Source organism: Bombina bombina, chromosome 5 (assembly GCF_027579735.1).
Source record: "Bombina bombina isolate aBomBom1 chromosome 5, aBomBom1.pri, whole genome shotgun sequence".
NCBI lineage: Eukaryota > Metazoa > Chordata > Amphibia > Anura > Bombinatoridae > Bombina > Bombina bombina.
Genome location: NC_069503.1, coordinates 138,265,636 through 138,287,338, shown reverse-complemented (window position 1 = coordinate 138,287,338; position 21,703 = coordinate 138,265,636). Strand labels below are relative to the sequence as shown.

Sequence of the window (21,703 nt, the reverse complement as noted above, 5' to 3'; positions counted from 1 at the left end):
AGATTTGGCTGCATTTCTCATTGATGAATAGATTAATAGATTCTAGATTCTAACGAGTGTTAGTAACATCTGGGATAGGTTTGAACCCTTCTTCAGTCTGTAGACTTATTCTAGTGATATTCTATTGACTTTTCATATGATTAATATGTCCCTTTCTACCACCTAACATACATATGTATTCACATTAGTTAGTTTTAGTGGTAAGCAAAGGGGTCTAATTATTAGTGTATGTTATGATCCAAGAATAGTCCTTTAGCAATGTTGGTGTATACCTTTTCATTCCTTCCTCCCCCCTCCAATAGGTGTTGATATGCACACAGTATTGAAGTATATATATATATATATATATATATATATGTGTGTGAAAGTTTATGCATGCACATATAAGGCACCATAACGCTTACTTAAATTCGTTTTTTAAATCACTTTACCCTCATTTAGTGTATTGGGCGTTAATTATCAGTTTCTTATTTTCTTTTACTTATTTGACCTATAGACGCATACAATTGTTTATTCATTAATTGTTCTATTCCTTATGTTTTAAATATTAACTGTAGGTGCATATACATGCATACATAGGTATCAAACCAATATTGAGTGGATACTATTTGTAGAAGTTCGTATATATCTGAAAGGAAGAATATGTGTGTTAACTTATATACCTATATTGTTATATATTTTTAAAACATTTTTTAAAAACGTTTTTTAAATTTATAAAGTATACAATGAGTTTAAATAAGATAAATTGTTTTAAATGAGTATTTATATTTACATGCATTAAGTAGTTTTGTAGGATTTATACCTTTATTTATGCATGATTTATACCTTTATTTATGCATGAGAATTTTATTTTCATCATAGATTCCCCTAGTTGTTTTAATTTGCACGCATATACACTCAATGTGCCATAAGCGGTGGTGATAAAATGTATTTAAGAAAATCCCGCTGTGGTTAAATGGTGTGGCTTTTCAAAACACTATGGATTAGATCTGTCATACAATTTAGTTTAAAACCCTTAACGGTAGCTCTCAGGTCCTGTGTTCTATATCCCTTTGTTCAGCAGCAGTATATTAGGATTACAAGGGGCGTAGTTTACAACCGTATTTAAGACGGAATGTGGATGTAGTGGGCAGCCTCTGACGAAGTAGGGGGAATCCCTACGAAACACGTAAGGCCACGCCCACAGTCTTTACGCCACCACGATCAGCTGTTACACGTAGCCGGCTGCTTTGTCAGTGTATAGCTGGTTTGAATGTTGGTGGTTTTTCAACTTTTAAACCTTTATTTGCATTGCAGTCAGCACAGGGAGTGCGTAGCACACACAGTGTGCATATCTGTGGAAACCAACTACAGCCTTGGAACCCTGCTACTGTGGAACTTAGAGGGATATCGGTTGAGAGACCTACATGGTTCTCAGGTGCCCATACCATACCTCATATTGTTTTGGGTTGTATCTACTGAGTTTTTAATTGTGATTGTTAATAAATTATGTGTATTTTATGATTAACTGCACTTAGAGGAGTTGTGCCTTGTTTTCTTTGTTTTCTCTATTCAGCTATCATCCGGTCTCCAGTGCCGTGACATATATGAGGCAGCAATGTTGATTACCTGACTTTGCTACTCTTATAAAAGCAGCATATCCTTTGAATATATTTATATATATATATAAATAAATAAAATCATGCCATCCCTTTTCCTTCCATAAGGGCTAATGATGCCATCCCCTTTGCCTTTCTTACTGGCTAATGATGCCATCCCTACTGGCTAATGATGCCATTCCTTTGCCTTCCCTACTGGCTAATGGTGCCATCCCTTTGCCTTCCGTGCTGGCTAATGGTGCCATCCCTTTGCCTTCCCTGCTGGCTAATGATGCCATCCCTTTGCCTTCCCTACTGGCTAATGATGCCATCCCTTTGCCTTCCCTACTGGCTAATGATGCCATCCCTTTGCCTTCCCTACTGGCTAATGGTGGCATCCCTTTGCATTCCCTGCTGGCTAATGATGCCATCCCTTTGCCTTCCCTACTGGCTAATGATGCCATCCCTTTGCCTTCCCTACTGGCTAATGATGCCATCCCTTTGCCTTCCCTACTGGCTAATGATGCCATCCCTTTGCCTTCCCTACTGGCTAATGATGCCATCCCTTTGCCTTCACTACTGGATAATGATGCCATCCCTTTGCCTTCATTACTGGATAATGATGCCATCCCTTTGCCTTCCCTACTGGCTAATGATGCCATCCCTTTGCCTTCACTACTGGCTAATGATGCCATCCCTTTGCCTTCACTACTGGCTAATGATACCATCCATTTGCCTCTCAAACAGCACATAACATGCTGAAGTCACAGATTGTGCCTGTGCCTTTTAGCCAGCAGTAGAGCAGCATTTTTTACTGCCTCCCAAACAGCACACAACTTACTAAGAAATACATAAAAACAAGAAATTGTAAAATAACATTTGAAATCTTAAATATTCTGTTTCTTCAAGTAAATCCTAATAAACAGTGCAGTAAACAGCAGATATGATGATCTCTACTTACTTGTCAGTGTCAGGTGAATACGTCTCAACAGAATTAAGCGAGCAGTTCCCATCATACCCTCCACAGACATAAATCTGTCCGTCCAACACCACCGTCCCCATGGCACTGAAAACAAACACAAAGATGGGCAATTCTTTATTCACAAGCGAAGACAACGATAAGTCTCCAGTCATACATGTGTTATAAATAAGATCTGAACAATAAATATTTGTAGCCAAAATTAAAAAAAAAAAATGCAATCATTAAAATGTCTTGTTTCTGTGTGTAAAAAAAAAAAAAAAAGCCACATTCCTTACAGAGGCCAGAAACAAAATATGTAACCTAAGTTTTTGAAATGCTGCAAATAAATCAGCTATTCGATTTTCAGCATTCAGACATTACAGTTCTTGCTTTTTGACCTCATACAACCCATGGGACAAGCATAATGTTTACACAAAAGCAAGAGAAGTTCATTGTCTTTTTAACTACTTAAAAGGGACATTCCAGACCAAATTGGAATCCATATGGATGTATTTCAGTTTTGAATACAAGCATTTTGTAATAGTACACATTATTAGCAAAAATGCTTCTAACAAAAGTTATAGCTGTTATAAAAACAGAATTTATACGATAAATTTCTTTCTTTCAGGATGAGGATAGTCCATTTGTGTCCATAACATGTGGGATATATTTCTGCCACTAGGAGGAAGTCAAGAACCTTCACAAGAGCTTTTAATCTCTTCCACCTCCTCTCCCCACTGAGTTTACATATAGCCGAGGAGAGACACAGAAAAGGTAGGAAAAGTCAGAAAGCAGGGTTAAGAGGTGTAAATAAGAACTGTCTGCCATATAGCAAAAATCCAGACAGGTTCTTTGGACTCATCATCCTAAAACAAAGAAATTTATCAGTAAGTATAAATTCTATTTTCTTTCGTAAGATGATGAAAGTCCATAAGTGTTCATAACATGTGGGATACAATACCAGGCTGAGTGCCCATGTCAAGGACGGGTGGGACAAAAAGATGGCAGTTCAGATCTGTCGGACACTGTGGTCTGAAGGGCTTTCCTGCTCAAAGCAGCTTCTGAGGAAACATAAGTATCACAATGATAAAATGTAGAAAAGGTATGAAGAAAAGATCAGGTTGCCTCCTTGAAAATCTGTTTCATTCTTGAAAGCCCAGGAAGTAGATACAGATCTAGTAGAATAAACAGTTATTCTTTTTAGAGGCGGTTTTCCAACAGCCAAGTAAGCCTTATGAATAGTCTGTTTGAGCCATGATGCCAAGACCATCACTGTAGCTTTTTGACCCTTTCTGGGACCTGAAAAGTGGACAAAAAAGCCAGAAGACTAAAATCTTAAGTAGCCTGAAGACAAAATGTTAAGGCTCTGACAACATCCAAATAGTGTAGTTCCTTAGAGTTAGAAGGATCTGGACACAGCGAAGGAACAACAATTTCCTGATTAACATTTTCTGAAGACACCAACTTTGGAAGAAAATCATATTTAGTCCGAAGGACTGCTTTATCCTGATAATATACCAAGAAGGGATTATCACAAGACAGAGCTGATAAAAAAATGGCTAGAAGATAGAGAAAATTCCATGACAAGACCTTTAGATCCAGACTATGCAGAGTGGACTTTAGAAAACATTAAGAACCTGATTAAAATTCCATGGGGGACAAATGGGCCTAATAACAGGGCAATTTCTTACTAAGGATTGCACAAAAGTATGATCATCAGGCAACTTAGCCAGCTTCTTATGAAACAAAACGTATAAAGTCGATATCTGCCCCTTAAGAGAACTAGCCAATAATCTGGCGCAATAAACTGGAAGTTTGCAGTTAAATTTGGATGCCATTAGATCTATTTCTGGAAGACCCCACCTCAGGACTAATTGAACTGACATGTCCTGATGAAGAGACCATTCTCCTGGATGGACGGAATGATGACTTTGGTAATCTACTTCCCAATTGTTCACTCCTGGAATGTGAATGGCCGATAGGGTGCAGTGGTTTTCCTCTGCCAAAGACAGAATGTGAGATACTGCTCGCATAGCTAAGGGACTTTGCGTTCCTCCCTGATGATTTATGTAAGCCACAGCAGTGACTTGAACCCAATTCATGTTTCCTGCTTGAGAAGGGCCCAAGACTGAAGGGCCCAAAGAATCGCACTAAGTTTGATGTCGATTGGTAACCTTGCCTCCTGAGGGGACCATACTTCCTGCACTCTTCTGGACTCCAAACAGTGACCCAACCCATCAGACTTGCATACATAGTGACCATGGTGCAGATAGGTTGAAGAAAAGAAGTTCCAAGGGTCAAATAGGGACTTTCCCTCCACCATGAGAGAGATAGTTTGATTGAAGAACCAAGCTCTATCTGCTGTTCCAGTTGGAAACGATCCTTTGACCACTGCTGAAGCATGGACAATTGGAGAGGGTGAAGACCAAAGTGAGCAAAGGCACTGTGTCTGGACGCTGCCACCATAAGACCTACTACTTCATTACATTCTGCTACAGATAGAGAATGACCAATCTGTAGGGAATGACAGGCAGTCTGAAGTTTGGTTAGAGTATTTGTGATAAACAAGCGCACCTGAACAGAGTCTATTATCACCCCTAGAAAAAACACCCTTGTGGCTGGGGATAAGGACATTTTGGAGAAATTGATTTTCTATCCATGTTCCTGAAGAAAAGATACCATTCTGTGAGTATGAGTAGTAGCCAGTGAAAGAGACAGAGCTTGGACCAAAATATCGTCCAAATAAGGGGCAATTGAGATTCCCTGTGCTCTGAACACTGCTAATAGAGCCAGCAATAGAGCCTTTGTGAAGATGCTGTGGCCAAAACGAAAGGGAGGACAACTAATTGGAAATGTACGTTGAGGAAAGCATACCTCAGAAACTGGAAATGATCCTTGTGAATTGGGATGTGCAGATATACATCCTTTAAGTTTATGGTTGTCATAAATTGACCATCCTGAACTAAAAGGCAAAATGCTACAGATCGTTTACATTTTGAAAGAGGGAACATGAACAAATTTGTTCAGAGTCTTTAGGACCAGAATAGGATGGTAGGTGCACTTCTTTGAAACAAACATAGAGATTGGAACAGAAACCCTGTCCCTGTGGAGAGTTTGGAACAGGTTGCATCACTCCCATGTCCTCTAAGTCTTGAATACATTGAAAAAAAAGGCAAGCGTCTTTACAGGAATCTTTGGTACGTGAGACAGATTAAATCTTTCCCAGGGAGGTCTGGTGCAAAAGCCTATGCGATAACTCTGAGATATAATATTGAGAACCCAGTGATCCTGAACTGATCAAGACCAGGCCTTTGAAAACCAAAATAATCTGCTCCCTACTAGATCTTATGGACATGGGGGCTGTCCCTTCATACAGATTTCTGATTGGAATTGGGCTTTTTGGTCTGTTTGTTCTTAGACCGAGCAGATCCTGGCTTCCAGGAAGGCTTGGAGGATTCCGACTTCTAGTTGGAGGGGGACTTCTGATCTCTAGGGGAGCAAAATTAATGAAAACTATTTGTTTGTTTATACTCCCCCTTAGATTATTTGTCTAGAGGTAGAAAAGCCCCTTTCCCCCAGTGACCGTTTTGATAATAGAAACAAATTCTGATCCAAAAAGCATCTTAACTTCAAAAGGCACAGATAATAGCCTATTCTTAGAGAACATATCAGCTGACCAAGATTTAAGCCACAAGGCTCTCCTTAATAAAACTGCAATGGACATATTCTTGACATCAATTTCAATTATGTTAAAGACTGATTCACAAATTAAATCATTATTCATCTTAAGGACTGTAATGTAGTAGTGAATATCCTCAGGAGATTGATCAGAAACCATCTAAGAAAGGGAATCACACCAGAAGGAAGTCGCAGCGGCCACACAGGTGATTGCTTCTGCAGGTCTAAGGTGAAGAGCTGCTTGGGAAAATAATTTCCTAAGAAAGGAATAGTAGTGAGTCTAGCTAAGGTGCAAATAGCTCTATCATCCTTAGAGACTATTTCCCAGGCTGTTAAATTATTTTCTGAAAATGGATACATTCCTTTGAACTTGTTAGAAGGTGCATAAGGAATGCCTGGTTTCTTCCATTCTATGGCTACATATTCTATAACCAAGTCTGGTGCTTCAAAGGCCTTAGGCACTTTGCGTGGATCTTTGAAGACCTGATTCAACTTATTTACCGGCTTGGAATACTCTGGATTTAATTCTGATAGTTCTAAGGTATTCAAAACCTCCTGAAGCAGAAATCCGATATGGTCCTTTTTAAATCTAAACATGGAATCATTATCTGGCTTCTTTACTGGTTCAAGGTCCTCAGAGGAGATTTCACCCTCTGAACCCTCAGAAAGAGTATACATGACTTAGGGCCTATTGCGGGCTTGAAATATTGTATTCTCTGTTTGGACCCAACAAATGAAACAAAGGTCTTTTAAAAATATTTATTGGCTGGAGCCTACATGAATGATGAATACAGTTTTGCATAATACACAGGGATAATGGACTGCAGTATGTTCCCTGGGGGTCCCTTCCAATGGGTCAGTCATATTAGATGGGGTACAGACATGACTTCAAAAAAATAATCAAAAGTGAATGGAAATAAAGATTTATTCCAAAATTCTAAAGTGCATTTACCCAAAAGACATCAAAAAGGCCTATATGAACACCTCAGAATACAGAAAAAAATTGTTTACTCTCGGAAAAAATGTTTTATACCCACTCCCTCAACAGCTCCTATGAGGGTAATGCTTGCAAAAAGTCACTGTGCAAATATCACCAAGCTACAGATACGGTGAGAGAGAGAGAAAAGCGTGCCAAATGGGGGGGGGAGCTTTACTTCCAAATGATCGGCAGACCAAAGCCTGTGAGAAATCCCCCCACAAAAAACACAATATAAATGAATAAAATGCCCCTCTTTTATTTCCCCTTTTATCCCACATCCACAATGAGCTAAACCTCTAACTGAATAAGGCAGAGGCTTTATTAAAGAGACAGTGATGCTTTTCTGATTTGAGAGGAAAAAAGTTAAACTCAAGACAAAAATATAAAGGGAGCTGCTAGGGGGTATCAGTGGAAATAGGATTTTAAAAAGGGACAGTCTAGCCAAAATAAAACTTTCACGATTCAGATAGGGCATGCAATTTTAAACAACTTTCCAATTCACTTTTATCATCAAATTTGCTTTGTTGTCTTGGTATTCTTTATTGAAAGCTAAACCTAGGTAGGCTCATATGATAAATTCTAAGCTCTTAAAATCTGCCTCTTATCTCAAAGCATTTGACAGTTTTTCACAGCTACAGGGCGTTATTTCATGTGTGCCATTTAGATAACATTGTGCTCATCCACGTGGAGTTACCTAGGAGTCAGCACTGACTGCCTAAAATGCAGGTCTGTCAAAAGAACTGAAATAAGGGGGCAGTCTGCAGAGGTTTAGATACAAGGTAATCACAGAGGTAAAAAGTATATTAATATAACTGTGGTGGTTGTGCAAAACTGGTGAATGGGTAATAAAGGGTTTACTTATCTTTTAAAACAATACAATTTCTGGTGTAGACTGTCCCTTTAAATTATATATATATATATATATATATATATATATATATATATACATATACACACACACACATATACATATCTGATAATTTGGAGAAGCACAGGGGTGAAATTAAAAATGCAGTATAACCGACAGAGCATAGAATTCTCGGATCTATGTCTCTACAAAAAGGACAATAAGATACATTCTACGCTATATAGAAAGAGTACTTACTACAATACTCAAGCTGTCATCCACCTGACCTTAAAGGGACATTAAACCCAAAAAAATGATTTCATGATTCAGATAGAGAACACAATTTTTAAAAAGTTTCCAATTTACTTCTATTATCAAATTTATTTCATTTTCATGTTATTCTTTGTTGAAGAGATACCTAGGTAGGTAGCGTGCACATGCCTGAAGCCCTACATGACAGGAAATAGTGCTGCCATCTAGTGCTCTCGCTAATGTATAACATTGTTGCAAAACTGCTGCCATATAGTGCTGCAGACACGTGCACACTCTTGAGCTTACATGCCAGCTTTTCAAATAAGGATAACAAGAAAACGAAGAAAATAGGATAATAGAAGTAAATTAGAAAGTTGTTTAAAATTTGATGTTCTATCTAAATCATGAAAGAAAAGAATTGGGTTTAATATGCCTTTAAGAGAGCACTGCCAAAATCACAATTTAAATGGGTCAATATATGGGAGGTTTTCAGGACACTGCCCTGACTTAGCCAATATAAATTTGTTATATCAACAATAAGATCACGGATTGTTCTATGTGATATCAGTCATTTTTATAAGGTCTGAATATGTACTGCTTTTTAATGTTTGAGTGAATATAGGGCCAGAATAGTGGAGCGCTAAATATAGCTTTCAAAAGAGATATTTGCCCTCAACTGTATAATACCAGCACACGCTAATTTGCACTGGTATTACAAGTTGTCAGCAATGCGCACGCAAGCACGCATTTCTGGGAAGCATTGCGTTTACAAGAGCGCACTTCCATAGGCTCCAATGAGAGCCTCGTTCAACCGAAGCGCAGCAAAGGGGGTAAGCAGCACAGCAATAGCAGCAAATTTAAATATATGTATATGCTTATAATATATATATATATATATATATATATATATATATATATATATATATATATATATATATATATATATATATATACATAATATATAATATAATATAATATTGAGTAAGGAAAGCGCACTCACTTAAAAAGCATCTACCAGGGTGCAGGCACAAATTAATACAGTACAGATGAAGCTTGCACTCTCTGGATTTTCAAAAAGGTGCTTTATTTAGCAAAAAATGTGACGTTTCGGGATCAATCACCCCTTCATCAGACCATATATATGTTAATATGTGTATATACACATAGTAACGCAAATATATATAAGCATATACATATATATTTACTGGGGACACACAGTTCCCATAGACTGCAATGAAAAGGCGCTCTTTAGTGCCGTTTTTTTCTAACACCCCACTCCAGGCAACTTTAGACACAAAATACTGCCTAGTGCAGTTATTTTATTTAAAAATAAAGCTGCTGCTATCTTTATTTTTTTAATAAACTACACAGTATTTCAGGGGCATTTGGGGCACATTCATGGTTAATTTTATAAGCGCTAATTGCAACCACAAGCTCACGGTAGCACTTGTAATGGCTGATTAATTATCGTGTGCCCGCTTCACTTGTAATCTAGCCCTTGTAATGTGGTATTTCTGAATGTGTTTCAATGTATTTTTTATTTTATAGAATTTTAATTTTATCTGTTTGTTTGATTTGTGCTAGTTCACTTCCCATTAGTAATCAATATTAAACAAAAGGGAAGCTACAATAACCAGACAATTAGCTAATACTTAGATATAATCCTTTATAACAGCCTGATACTTGGTATCTCCTGTTGATAATAATAATTAAAAAAACATAATTTATACTTACCAGATAAATTCCTTTCCTTCCTGGCAGGGAGAGTGCACGACTTCATTCCTTACTGTTGGGAAATACAGCACCTGGTCGCCAGGAGGAGGCAAAGACACCCCAGCCAAAGGCTTAAATATCCCTCCCACTTCCCCTATTCCCCAGTCATTCTGCCGAGGGCACACGAAAAAATAAGAGAAACATCAGGGTATAAAAGGTGCCAGAAGAAATAATATAAAAAGGGAGCAAGCCATAAAAAAAAAAAATTACGGGAAGGGTTGGGGACTCTCCCTGCCAGGAAGGAAAGGAATTTATCTGGTAAACATAAATTATGTTTTCCTTCCATAAGGCAGGGAGAGTCCACGACTTCATTCCTTACTGTTGGGAAAAGTATACCCAAGCACCAGAGGACACTGAATAATTAACGGGAGGGAACAGAAAAAAAGAAGCGGACCCAATTATGAGGGCACCACAGCCTGCAAAACTTTTCTCCCGAAAGCTGCTTCAGCCAAAGCAAAAACATCAAACTTGTAAAATTTTGAAAAAGTGTGTAAGGAGGACCAGGTAGCCGCCTTACAAATCTGATCCATTGAGGCTTCGTTCTTAAAAGCCCAAGAGGAAGCCATTGCTCTAGTGGAATGAGCAGTTATCCTCTCAGGAGGCTGTTGTCCCACTGTCTCATAAGCTAAGCGGATGACACTCCTCAACCATAAAGATTGAGAAGTCATAGTAGCCTTCTGCCCCTTACGCTTTCCCGTATAGATGACAAACAAAGAGGAAGATTGTCTGAATTCCTTAGTAGCCTGAAGATAGAACTTCAAGGCACGAACCACATCTAGGATTATGAAGCAAACGTTCCCTTGCTGAAGGAGGATTAGGACACAAGGAAGGAACAACAATTTCTTGATTAATGTTATGATCCGATACCACCTTAGGGAGGAACCCTAGTTTAGTGTGTAAAACCAGATAAGGGGATCACATTGCAAAGCAGAAATCTCAGAAACTCTGCATGCAGAGGCAATTGCCAACAAAAAAAGAACCTTCAGAGATCACAATTTAACATCAACGGTATGCATAGGCTCAAACGGAGCCTGTTGCAAATCACTAAGAACAAGATTGAGGCTCCAAGGCAGAGCCCCAGATCTAAACTCGGGTCTGATCCTAGCCAGAGACTTAACAAAGGACTGCCTATCCGGAAGCTCAGCCAATCTTTTGTGCAGTAACGCCGACAGGGCCGATATCTGTCCCTTCAGGGAACTATCAGATAGGCCTTTCTCTAGTCAATCCTGCAGGAAAGCTAAAATTCTGGCAACCTTAACCTTATGCCAGGAAAAGCCACGCTCCTCACACCAGTACAAGTAAGTCCACCACACTTTTTGGTAGATACAACGAGCAACTGGCTTACGAGCTTGAACCAGAGTGTCGATAACACTCTCAGAGAACCCTCTTTTGGCTAAAACTAAGCGTTCAATCTCCACGCAGTCAGCATCAGAGAATCTAGATTTTGATGAATGGAGGGACCCTGTATCAGCAGATCTCTGCGACAAGGTAACCTCCACTGAGGAGATGAGGACATCCCAACCAGATTCGCAAACCACGTCCTTTGTGGCCACGATGGAGCAATCAGAATCACAGATGCCTGCTCCTGCTTGATGCGGGCCACCACACAAGTGAGAAGCGGTAATGGAGGAAAAGAATATATTCGACTGAACCTCCATTGTACTGATAGGGCATCTACAAATTCCGCCTGAGGATCCCTCAACCTCGACCCGTACCTGGGTAGCTTGGTATTGAGGTGGGATGCCATGAGATCTATCTACGGCATCCCCCATATCTCTGCAAACACCTGGGGGTGAAGATACCATTACCCTGGGTGAAAGAATTGCCTGCTGAGGAAGTCCGCTTCCCAGTTGTCCACACCCGGAATGTGGATCGCTGGCAGTGTACATTTGTTAGTCTCCGCCCACTCTAGTATCGGAGATACTTTTCTCATTGCCAAGGAACTTCTCGTTCCTCCTTGATGGTTGACATAGGCAACCTTGCAAACAAGGTTATATTGTCTGATTGGAATCTGATAAACTGGGACAAACCCAGAAGGGGCCAAGCCTTCAAGGCATTGAAGATTGTCTGGAGTTCCAAAATATTGACTGGAAGGGAGGACTCCTCCTGAGTCCACAGACCTTGTGCCTTCTTGGCACCCCAAACTGCTCCCCAGCAGGAAAGGCTTGTGCCCGTAGTCACTAGTCACAATCTCAAAAAGCACGTGCCTTTGGACAGATGATGTGGACAGAGCCACCAGGAGAGCGAGTCTCGACAGACTACTCAGCACAATCTGTTGAGACAGATCTGAATGGTTGTCATTCCATTGTCTCAGCGTACACAGTTGTAAGGGTCTGAGATGGAATCTGGCAAAAGGAATGATGATGCATCACCATGAGTCTGATTACCTTCATACACTGAGCCACTGAGGGTCTTGAGGAGGCTTGGAGGGCAAGACATGGAGAGGTTAGCTTGCAACGTTTTTGATCTGTGAGGAATATTCTCATGGATATGGAGTCTATTATAGTTCCCAGGAAATTCCCTGTAGTACTTTGGAGTAAGAGCACTCTTTTCCAAGTTTATCTTCCATCCATGTGATCGAAGAAGACTGAGAAGGGACTCCGAATGTTCTTCTGCTAGACGAAAAGATGGTGCCTGTACCAAGATATCGTCTAGGTAAGGCACTACTGCAATATCTTGTGTTCTGGCAATGGCTACAAGAGCCCCCAGAACCTTTGTAAATATCCTTGGAGCAGTAGCTAGGCCAAACGAAAGAACTATGAACTGGAAGTGCTGATCCAGAAAAGCCAACCTCAGGAACTGAAAATGTTCCCTGTGAATTGGGACGTGAAGGTATGCATCCTTCAGGTCTATTGTGGTCATAAACTGTACTTCCTGAACCAGAGGTAGGATTGACCAAATTGTTTCCATCTTGAAAGAGGGAACCACTCAGAAACTTGTTAAGGCACTTTAGGTCCAGAATTGGACGGAAAGTTCCCTCCTCCTTTTGAACCATGAAAAGGTTTGAGTAAAACCCCAAACCTCTTTCTGCTGTAGGTACCAGGACAATTACTCCTAGAGAGGAGAGATCCTGTATGCAACGTTAGAAGGCAGCCCTCGTTTCTGGTCTTTTCGAAAGACTGCCCCTGGGCAGATGAGACTTGAATCCTATCCTGTATCCATGAGATACAACCTCCAGGGCCCAAGGATCCTGTACATCCTGGAACCAAGCGTCTGAAAAAAAGAGACAGTCTGTCCCCTACTCGATCCGATACCAGATCAGGGGCCGCCCCTTCACGCCACTTTGTTATCAGCGGACTTCTTAGTCTGTTAGGACTTATTCCAGGAGTGAGCCGGCTTCCAAATACTCTTGAGCTGATCGGACTTGGAAAAGGACTGCTGTTGTTGTGACTTGTCAGCACGAAAGAAACGAAAATTAGATAGTTGCCATACCTTAGGCCTATTCTTCTTATCCTGCGGTAGGAAGGCACCTTTCCCATCCGGAAACCATAGAGATAATGGAGTTCAGCCTTGGACCAAATAAAATCTTTCCCTTGAAGGGAAGAGAAAGGAGTCTGGATTTAGAAATCATATCCGCAGACCAAGACTTCAACCAGAGAGACCGGCGGGCTAGAACCGTAAAGCCAGCAGCCTTTGCATTTATGTGAAAAATCTGCATATATTCGTGTCACAAATGGAGGAGTTCACAATTCTCAGTGCCTTAATTATCTCCTGAATATCCTGAGGGGAGACTCCATGAGACTCAATGAGCTCCGACAGAGTGTCGCACCCATAGGTAACTGCGCCAACAACCGCAGCTACAGCTGCCAGTGGTTGAAATAAAAACCATGTATGTTGAAACATCTCCCTTAGAAAAGTTTCCATTTTTATATCCATAAGCTCTCTAAACGAAGAACTATCCGCCAGAGGGATAGTAATATGCTTAGCCAGCGTGGAGATAGCGCCATCCACCTTCGGGATGGATCCCCATAAATCTAATTAAGAGTCAGGGACTGAGAATACATTTTTAAAAGTAGAAGAGGGGAAAAAGAAGTTCCTATTCTTTCCCATTCGTTACTAATAATGTCTTCACCATCTTAACTGGCACAGGAAAAGTCAGAAAGACCTTCCTATCTTCGTAAGCCATGTCTAAATTTAGGGATCTTAGGTTTCTCAGGGAGTGTAGCCTCTGGAACCTCTAGAGTAGACAGAACCTTCTTTAATAAAAAACACAGATGCTCAATTTTAAATCTAAAAAGGAAAGTTCCTCCGCTGAAGGAGGTTTAGTAACTGAAGTTTCCGACTAAGAAAGTTCACCCTCTGAAGCTACAGAGGTTAACTCATCCTCGGATAGCTGGGATATAGTAGCTAAATACGACAAATATTTAGATGACTCTAGGTCAGGAGAACTGTGTTTAACCTTTCTTTTGCGTTTGTTAGAGCGAAGTAAGGCACTCAGGGCCGCAGACACTGCCGATTGCAACTGCGCGGTAAAGTCCGCTGGAAAAAAGCCCCCTCTAGATAGAGGATTAGTTGAGCCGTGGGGAACTGCATGTGGAGCGGGTAATGTAGAAAGGGTAGTAATTTCTCGGGACCCAGATTCCTGAGAAGTAGACGGCTCAGAAGGGCTAATAGTGCTATGAGTATTAGCAGGCTTGTCTCCCTTCTTAGACTTTAGAACAGTGTTTAGGCAAATGGAACAAAATTGAGCAGGCGAGCAAACCACAGCCTCCTCACAATATAAACAGGAATTATTAATCAGTACAGAAGGAGTGGAACCTTCTAATGTAGTATCAGAGTCCTCCATAGCTTTGTATATACCCACAGAAGGACAATCAAAACGAAATGCTTTTATTTAAAAAAACGTCACCTTAATACACACCCAAGGGCTGGGACACTCACCACCTCCTAGACCCAGACAGCTAACAGTGAAAACGCTCTCAGTAGTGATGTCTGCAGCAGAATCTTAGGAAATGAAAGAGACCGCACCCAGTCACGTGGTACGTAAGACAGGACTTACCCTGCTATGAAAAGGGCGCCAAGCTATTATGAGCTGCGCAACACTTCAAAAACGAAGTGAAAAAGTGAAACCTGTTCCAAGCCAAAAAAAACACAGTCTATGAGTCTAAAAAAACTCTCACGTTAAGCAGATATAAATCCCCAAACTGTTAAAATAATCTCCCTGAAGGAAATATTAAGCCTTGATTCTATTGAGGTATAAAGGAGCCAAACTGTGACCCTGTATAGCGTTTTAAATTGTATATATAAAAAACAGTCTTACCCTCCAGGATCCATGCTGTGGAACAGGCACAGCCTCTCAAGTGTGACAGTCTTGCAGCAGTGCTTCTGGTATGGACTTGAGTGTGTAGCAGCAAGCAGTGAAACTTGTCAACACTGATTGCTCAGGAGCTGTTAGCGACAGTCTGGATAAGTTTGCAGAAAAACTTTCCCTGCATCTCCAGACTCTAACTTTCATCAATACTCTCACTGAGAGGTTGACATGATTACTTAAAGGGACACTCAATCAAAATTAAACTTTTATTATTCAGATAGAGCATGCCATTTTAAACAACTTTCCAATGTACTTCCATTAACAAAATGTGCACAGTCTTTTTATATTTAACATTTTTGAGTCACCAGCTCCTACTGAGCCTGTGCAAGAATAAGTGTGTATGCATTTGTGAATGGCTGATTGCTGTCACATGGTACATGTATGCATTTGTGGTTGGCCGATGGCTGTCACATGGTACAGGGGGAGTGGAAAAATACATAACTTTTAAAATTGTCAAAAAAAAAATCTACTACTCATTTGAAGTTCAGACTAAGTGCTATTGCATTGTCTTGTTATCTTGCATTTGTTCATTATGCAAATCTACTGTGTTGACTGGTCCTTTAAAACTCCAGTCCTTTCTCGAAGGGAACATACTCATTACAGGACTATCCAAATCTTCTGCCACCACCTATAGTGACAAAAGGCAAAGAATGACTGGGGGATAGGGGAAGTGGGAGGGATATTTAAACCTTTGGCTGGGGTGTCTTTGCCTCCTCCTAGTGGCCAGGTGTTGTATTTCCCAACAGTAAGGAATGAAATTGTGGATTCTCCCTGCCCTATGGAAGGAAAAGATTGCATCTTACTTTCTAGCAGGTTGTATTTGAATTGTTTAAGTGCCATTTTAAATGGAATAATATCTAATCTTTAACAAACTCCTTATGAATAAACTTGCAAAGTTTTTAAAACAATATAACTGTGTTTATTTTATTTTTGCTACACCTACCTTCTCTTGCTGTTCATGCTTCCTACTTTTGTCCAAACGTCTGTCTCTGGATTATACACCTCTACTGTACTCAATCTGGATTGGCCGTCATAACCACCAATGGCGTACAGAAGTCCATTTACAACAGCCACACCAACTCGACTGCGAGCCGTTGTCATTGGTTGACACTTCTCCCAGTGGTTGGCGATTGGATCAAAGACCTCCACTACGTTGAGGGAGTCACCTGCATAAAAATTTGCTACTCATCTTAAAACATTAAATATACAGAAAATTACATCTCAAAACCTTAATGTCCAGAATCAAATAAATATGCTGACATTTTTTTTTTAACAACAACTGAACATTTTAAAACGTATTACTAATCTGAGCTTTCTTACAGCAACCAACTTCTAAAAGTTTAACTTAAATGGATGCAGGAAAAAAAGAACATTTAAAGCAATAGTCTACTTCAAAATTGTCATTGTTAAAAAAGAAAATGTATGCTTACCTGATAAATTTATTTATTTCTTGACACGGTGAGTCCACGGATCATCATAATTACAGTTGGGAATATCACTCCTGGCCAGCATGAGGAGGCAAAGAGCACCACAGCAAAGCTGTTAAATATCACTCCCCTACCCACAACCCAGTCATTCGACCAAAGGGAAAGGAAGTAACATAAGGTGCAGAGGTGCCTGAGGTTTAAAGAAAAATGAACTGTCTGAAAAATACAAGGCGGGCCGTGGACTCACTGTGTCAAGAAATAAACACATTTATCAGGTAAGCATACATTTTCTTTTCTTTCTAATGACATAGTGAGTCCACGGATCATAATTACTGTTGGGAACCAATACCCAAGCCAGAGGACATGGATGATAAGGGAGGGACAAGACAGCCTAAACGGAAGGCACCACTGCTTGGAGAACCTTTCTCCCAAAAGAAGCCTCAGCCGAAGCAAAAGTATCAAACTTGTAAAATTTAGAAAAAGTGTGTAAAGATAACCAAGTGGCAGCCTTGCAAATCTATTCCACAGAAGCTTCATTTTTGAAGGCCCAAGAGGAAGAAACAGCCCTTGTGGAATGAGCCGTGATTTCCTCAGGAGGCTGCTGTCCAGCAGTCTCATATGCCAAGCGAATAACACTCCTCAGCCAAAAAGAAAGAGAAGTAGCCGGTAGCTTTCTAACCCTTGCGTTTTCCAGAAAAAACAACTTACAGAGAAGAAGACTGGCGAAAATCTCTAGTCGCCTTCAAATAATATTTCAACACATGAACCACAACCAGGTTGTGCAACAAACGCTCCTTATGAGAAGAAGGATTAGGACACAAAGAAGGAACAACAATTTCTTGATTAATATTCCTATTCAAAACCACTTTGGGATGGAAACCCAAGGCAGTACGCAGGACTACCTTATCAGAATGAAAAATAAGGTAAGGAGATTCACACTGCAACGCTGAAAGCTCCAAAACTCTTCGAGCTGAAGAAATAGCAACCAAAAACCAAAACCTTCCAAGATAACATCTTAATAACCAAAGAATGCATAGGCCCAAACGGAGCCTGTTGAAGAACTCGAAGAACTAAATTAAGACTCCAAGGAAGAGTAACAAACTTAAACATAGGCTGGATTCTAACCAGGGCCTGACAAAAAGATTGAACATCTGGCACATCTGCCAGACACTTGTGTAACAAAATAGATAAAGAAGAAATTTGACCCTTTAAGGTACTTGCAGATAAACCCTTTTCCAGACCCTCCTGGAGAAAAGACAAAATCCTAGGAATCCTAACTCTACTCCAAGAGAACCCTCTGGATTCACACCAATACAGATATTTACTCCATATCTTATAGTACATTTTTCTAGTTACAGGCTTGTGAGCGTGAATCAAAGTATCAATTATCGACTCAGAAAAACCCCGCTTAGATAATATCAAGCGTTCAATCTCCATACAGTCAGCTTCAGAGAAACAAGATTTGGATGAAGGAAGGGCCCCTGAAGTAGAAGGTCCTTCCTCAGCGGAAGTCTCCAAGGTGGAAGAGATGACATCTCCACCAGATCTGCAAACCAGATTCTGTGGGGCCATGCCTATGCGGTGAGAATCACCGACACCCTCTCCTGTCTGATCCGAGCAATGACCCGAGGAAGGAGAGCAAACGGAGGAAACACGTATGCCAGACAAACTCCAAGGAACTGCCAGAGCATCTATCAGTACAGCCTGAGGATCCCTTGACCTCGACCCGTACCTCAGGAGCTTGGCATTCTGACGAGATGCCATGAGATTGAACTCCGGCTGTCCCCATTTGAAAATCAAGCTGGAAAACACCTCCGGATGAAGTTCCCACTCCCCGGATGAAAAGTCTGCCTGCTCAGAAAATCCACTTTCCCAAATAGGACCCTTAAAATTTCCCAGAAAATCTTTTAATTGACTAAATTCCTGAGCCCAGAAATTAAAGTAAGGCACTTACCTGAATTCACATCTGCCCAGCAGCAGGGCAGCACACCCAGTTTGAGAGACCTCCACCCTCTCATGGACCTGTGGGAAAAAAAGGAAGACTGAATAAACCTATACAGGCTTCCAAAAGAAGGGCAGCAACAACAGATTGGGAGGTGCAGTGAGGATTATCAACCACAAGTTCCCAGATGCTCAAAAGTCACCACTGCTCTACTGAAAAGACTGATATGGACTACAGCTAAACCCCCAAGAAGACCGAGCAAACCAGCCCATCTTCAAAATAATAAACTCGATAGAAGAAACTTCTTTCAGACACCTAACTTTACCACCTCCTTGCAACACAGGCAAAGAGAGTGACTGGGGGTTGTGGGTAGGGAAGTGATACTTAACAGCTTTGCTGTGGTGCTCTTTGCCTCCTCCTGCTGGCCAGGAGTGATATTCCCAACAGTAATTATGATGATCCGTGGACTCACCGTGTCATTAGAAAGAAAGATAGATAATCCCTTTATTGCCCAATCCCACTTTTGCATAACCAGCACGGTTATCTTAATACACTTTTTACCTCTGTGATTACCTTGTATCTAAGCCTCTGCAGACTGCCCCCTTATTTCAGTACAATTTACAGACTTGTGCTGACTCGTATGCAACTCCACGGGAGTGAGCACAATGTTATCTAAACGACACAGATGAACAAGCAGAGTCTTGATGTGAAAAGCTATAAAAATGCCCTGAGATAAGAGGCAGTTGGTAGTGACTTAGATAAAGGCAGAAATTTAGGTTTAAAGTATATTAAAGGGATAGTCTAGTCCAGTGATTTTCAACCTTTTTTTTTTCCCGTGGCACACTTTTTTACATTAAAAAATCCTGTGGCACACCACCATCCCAAAATTTTACAAAATCCTAAATTATAGCCTAATACAGTATATATATATATATATATATATATATATATATATACATACACATACATACATACACACACTGTACTATGCTGTCATGCCATGCCTCCTACAAACTATACATGACATATTGACATTCATTTACAAACAATCATGATTGTCTGTGAATGAATGTCAATGTCATGGTTGTAAATGATGCCTGATGAGCCTGTCACATACCTACCAATATTTCAAAATTTGAAAGAGGGACACCCCCGCACTGTTGTCAGTCTGCCGCGGCACACCTGAGGATCTCTCACGGCACACTAGTCTGCCGCGGCACACCTGAGGATCTCTCACGGCACACTAGTGTGCCACGTCACACTGGTTGAAAAACACTGGTCTAGTCAAAACTAAACTTTAATGATTCAGATAGGGCATGCAATTTTAAACAATTTTCCAATTTACTTTTAGCAAACTTGCTTTGTTCTCTTGGTATTCTTTGTCGAAAGTTCATAGGCTAATTTCTAAGCTCTTGAAGGCCGCCTCTTAACTCATTTTGCATTTTGACATTTTTATACAGTTAGACAGCTCTAGTTTTTGTGTGCCATATAGTTAACATTGTGCTCACTCCAGTGGAGTTATTTACGAGTAAACACTGATTGGCTAAAATGCAAGTCTGTCAAAAGAACTGAGATAAAGGGGCAGTCTGCTTTTGAAGTAGGACTGTGCCTTTAAAATGAAATTAAAATTAAACAGTACTGAAGTCCTTATTTAAGCATCTAATACTCTAAAAATCTTTAAGCATAACTGCCTTACTGACTATGTATTTATTCTTAACTAAAAACACAAAAAGTGACACAAAAGGTTCATTTTATTACTTGCAGGGCTGACACTAATATCACTAATACTTTATCTTTCTCCTCTGCCCCTGTGAAATTGCCATAAACAAACAAGTTTCTCAACACCTGACCTAACCCCTTAACTACATGTAACACACAGCAGCGAGAGAACCCCTCAAATGGCTCCCTAACCCTTGGTTCCTGCTGCCTCTCTCAACAACCTCACACCCAACTAGATTTCCTTACTTATCTTCAAATACTTCCCAAACTCCCCTCTTTGATAAACTTCAGACCTAGGTTTGTCTGCTTTTATTATTCCTTCTCCCGTGCTGATTCTACTCTCTGGAACTTTCTACGGTCTCCCATTTTGTGTAGTTTCAAGCGCACTTTGAAAACCTTCTGTTTTAGAGAGGCTTTTCCCTCTTCTTCTAAACAACAAAATACTTCCCTTCTCTCACCAATGCAACTACAATCCATGTGACAAACCAAACCTTCTGTATCCCTACACTTCAATCTGTAGATAGCAAGCTCTTCTGAGCCAAGCTCTCAACCTCTTGTATTAATTTATTTTAGTCTGGTTCATGAATCCATATTCTCTATACAATATCACTGTTTATGCCAACTCATATACCCAGTGCTGCGGAATGTAGCAACACTTTACAATTAATAATAGAAGAAATGTGCCCTCTCCTTAGCACACATCTTGATCACAGATGTTAACTGGGACTATCATGCACTACAGACCCAATATGTGCCAAGTCCTTGCAACCCAGAAGGGTTTAAAAAAATCTATGGGCAGCTTCCTTGCTATAATGACATCACCATAAAAACAAATTGCTTACGTGAAAAATTCCTTTCGGAGTTCAACATTAGACCTGTTAGTTTGCATATCTTGTCAATACTACACAATTGCACATACAATATTTTCTACCCCAGAGGGCATACAATGTATTGCATCAGGCTGAATAGAAGAATACAGATCTAACAATAGAAAGGCAAGACAGTAACAGAACCACATAACTGGCAGGTCCCAACAGTAATAGAGCCACATAACTGGCAGGTCCCAACAGTAACAGAGCCACATAACTGGCAGGTCCCAACAGTAACAGAACCACATAACTGGCAGGTCCCAACAGTAACAGAACCACATAACTGGCAGGTCCCAACAGTAACAGAACCACGTAACTGGCAGGTCCCAACAGTAACCGAACCACATAACTGGCAGGTCCCAACAGTA

General features: G+C 40.4%; 1 protein-coding gene across 2 annotated transcripts in view; it reads right to left on the bottom strand.

Moving 5' to 3' along the window:
* The window catches only part of KLHL18 (kelch like family member 18), a 118,967-nt gene that overhangs the window by 30,307 nt on the left and 66,957 nt on the right, over window positions 1-21,703 (bottom strand). Inside the window, exons 7-8 of one of the 2 annotated variants that reach the window (XM_053713724.1) lie at window positions 16,322-16,559; window positions 2,539-2,643 (exon numbers count right to left, since the gene is read on the bottom strand). In XM_053713724.1, the coding sequence (XP_053569699.1) occupies window positions 2,539-2,643; window positions 16,322-16,559 (343 nt within the window). The remainder of the gene's footprint in view (window positions 1-2,538; window positions 2,644-16,321; window positions 16,560-21,703) is intronic. The other variant, XM_053713725.1, reaches the window with a different exon arrangement.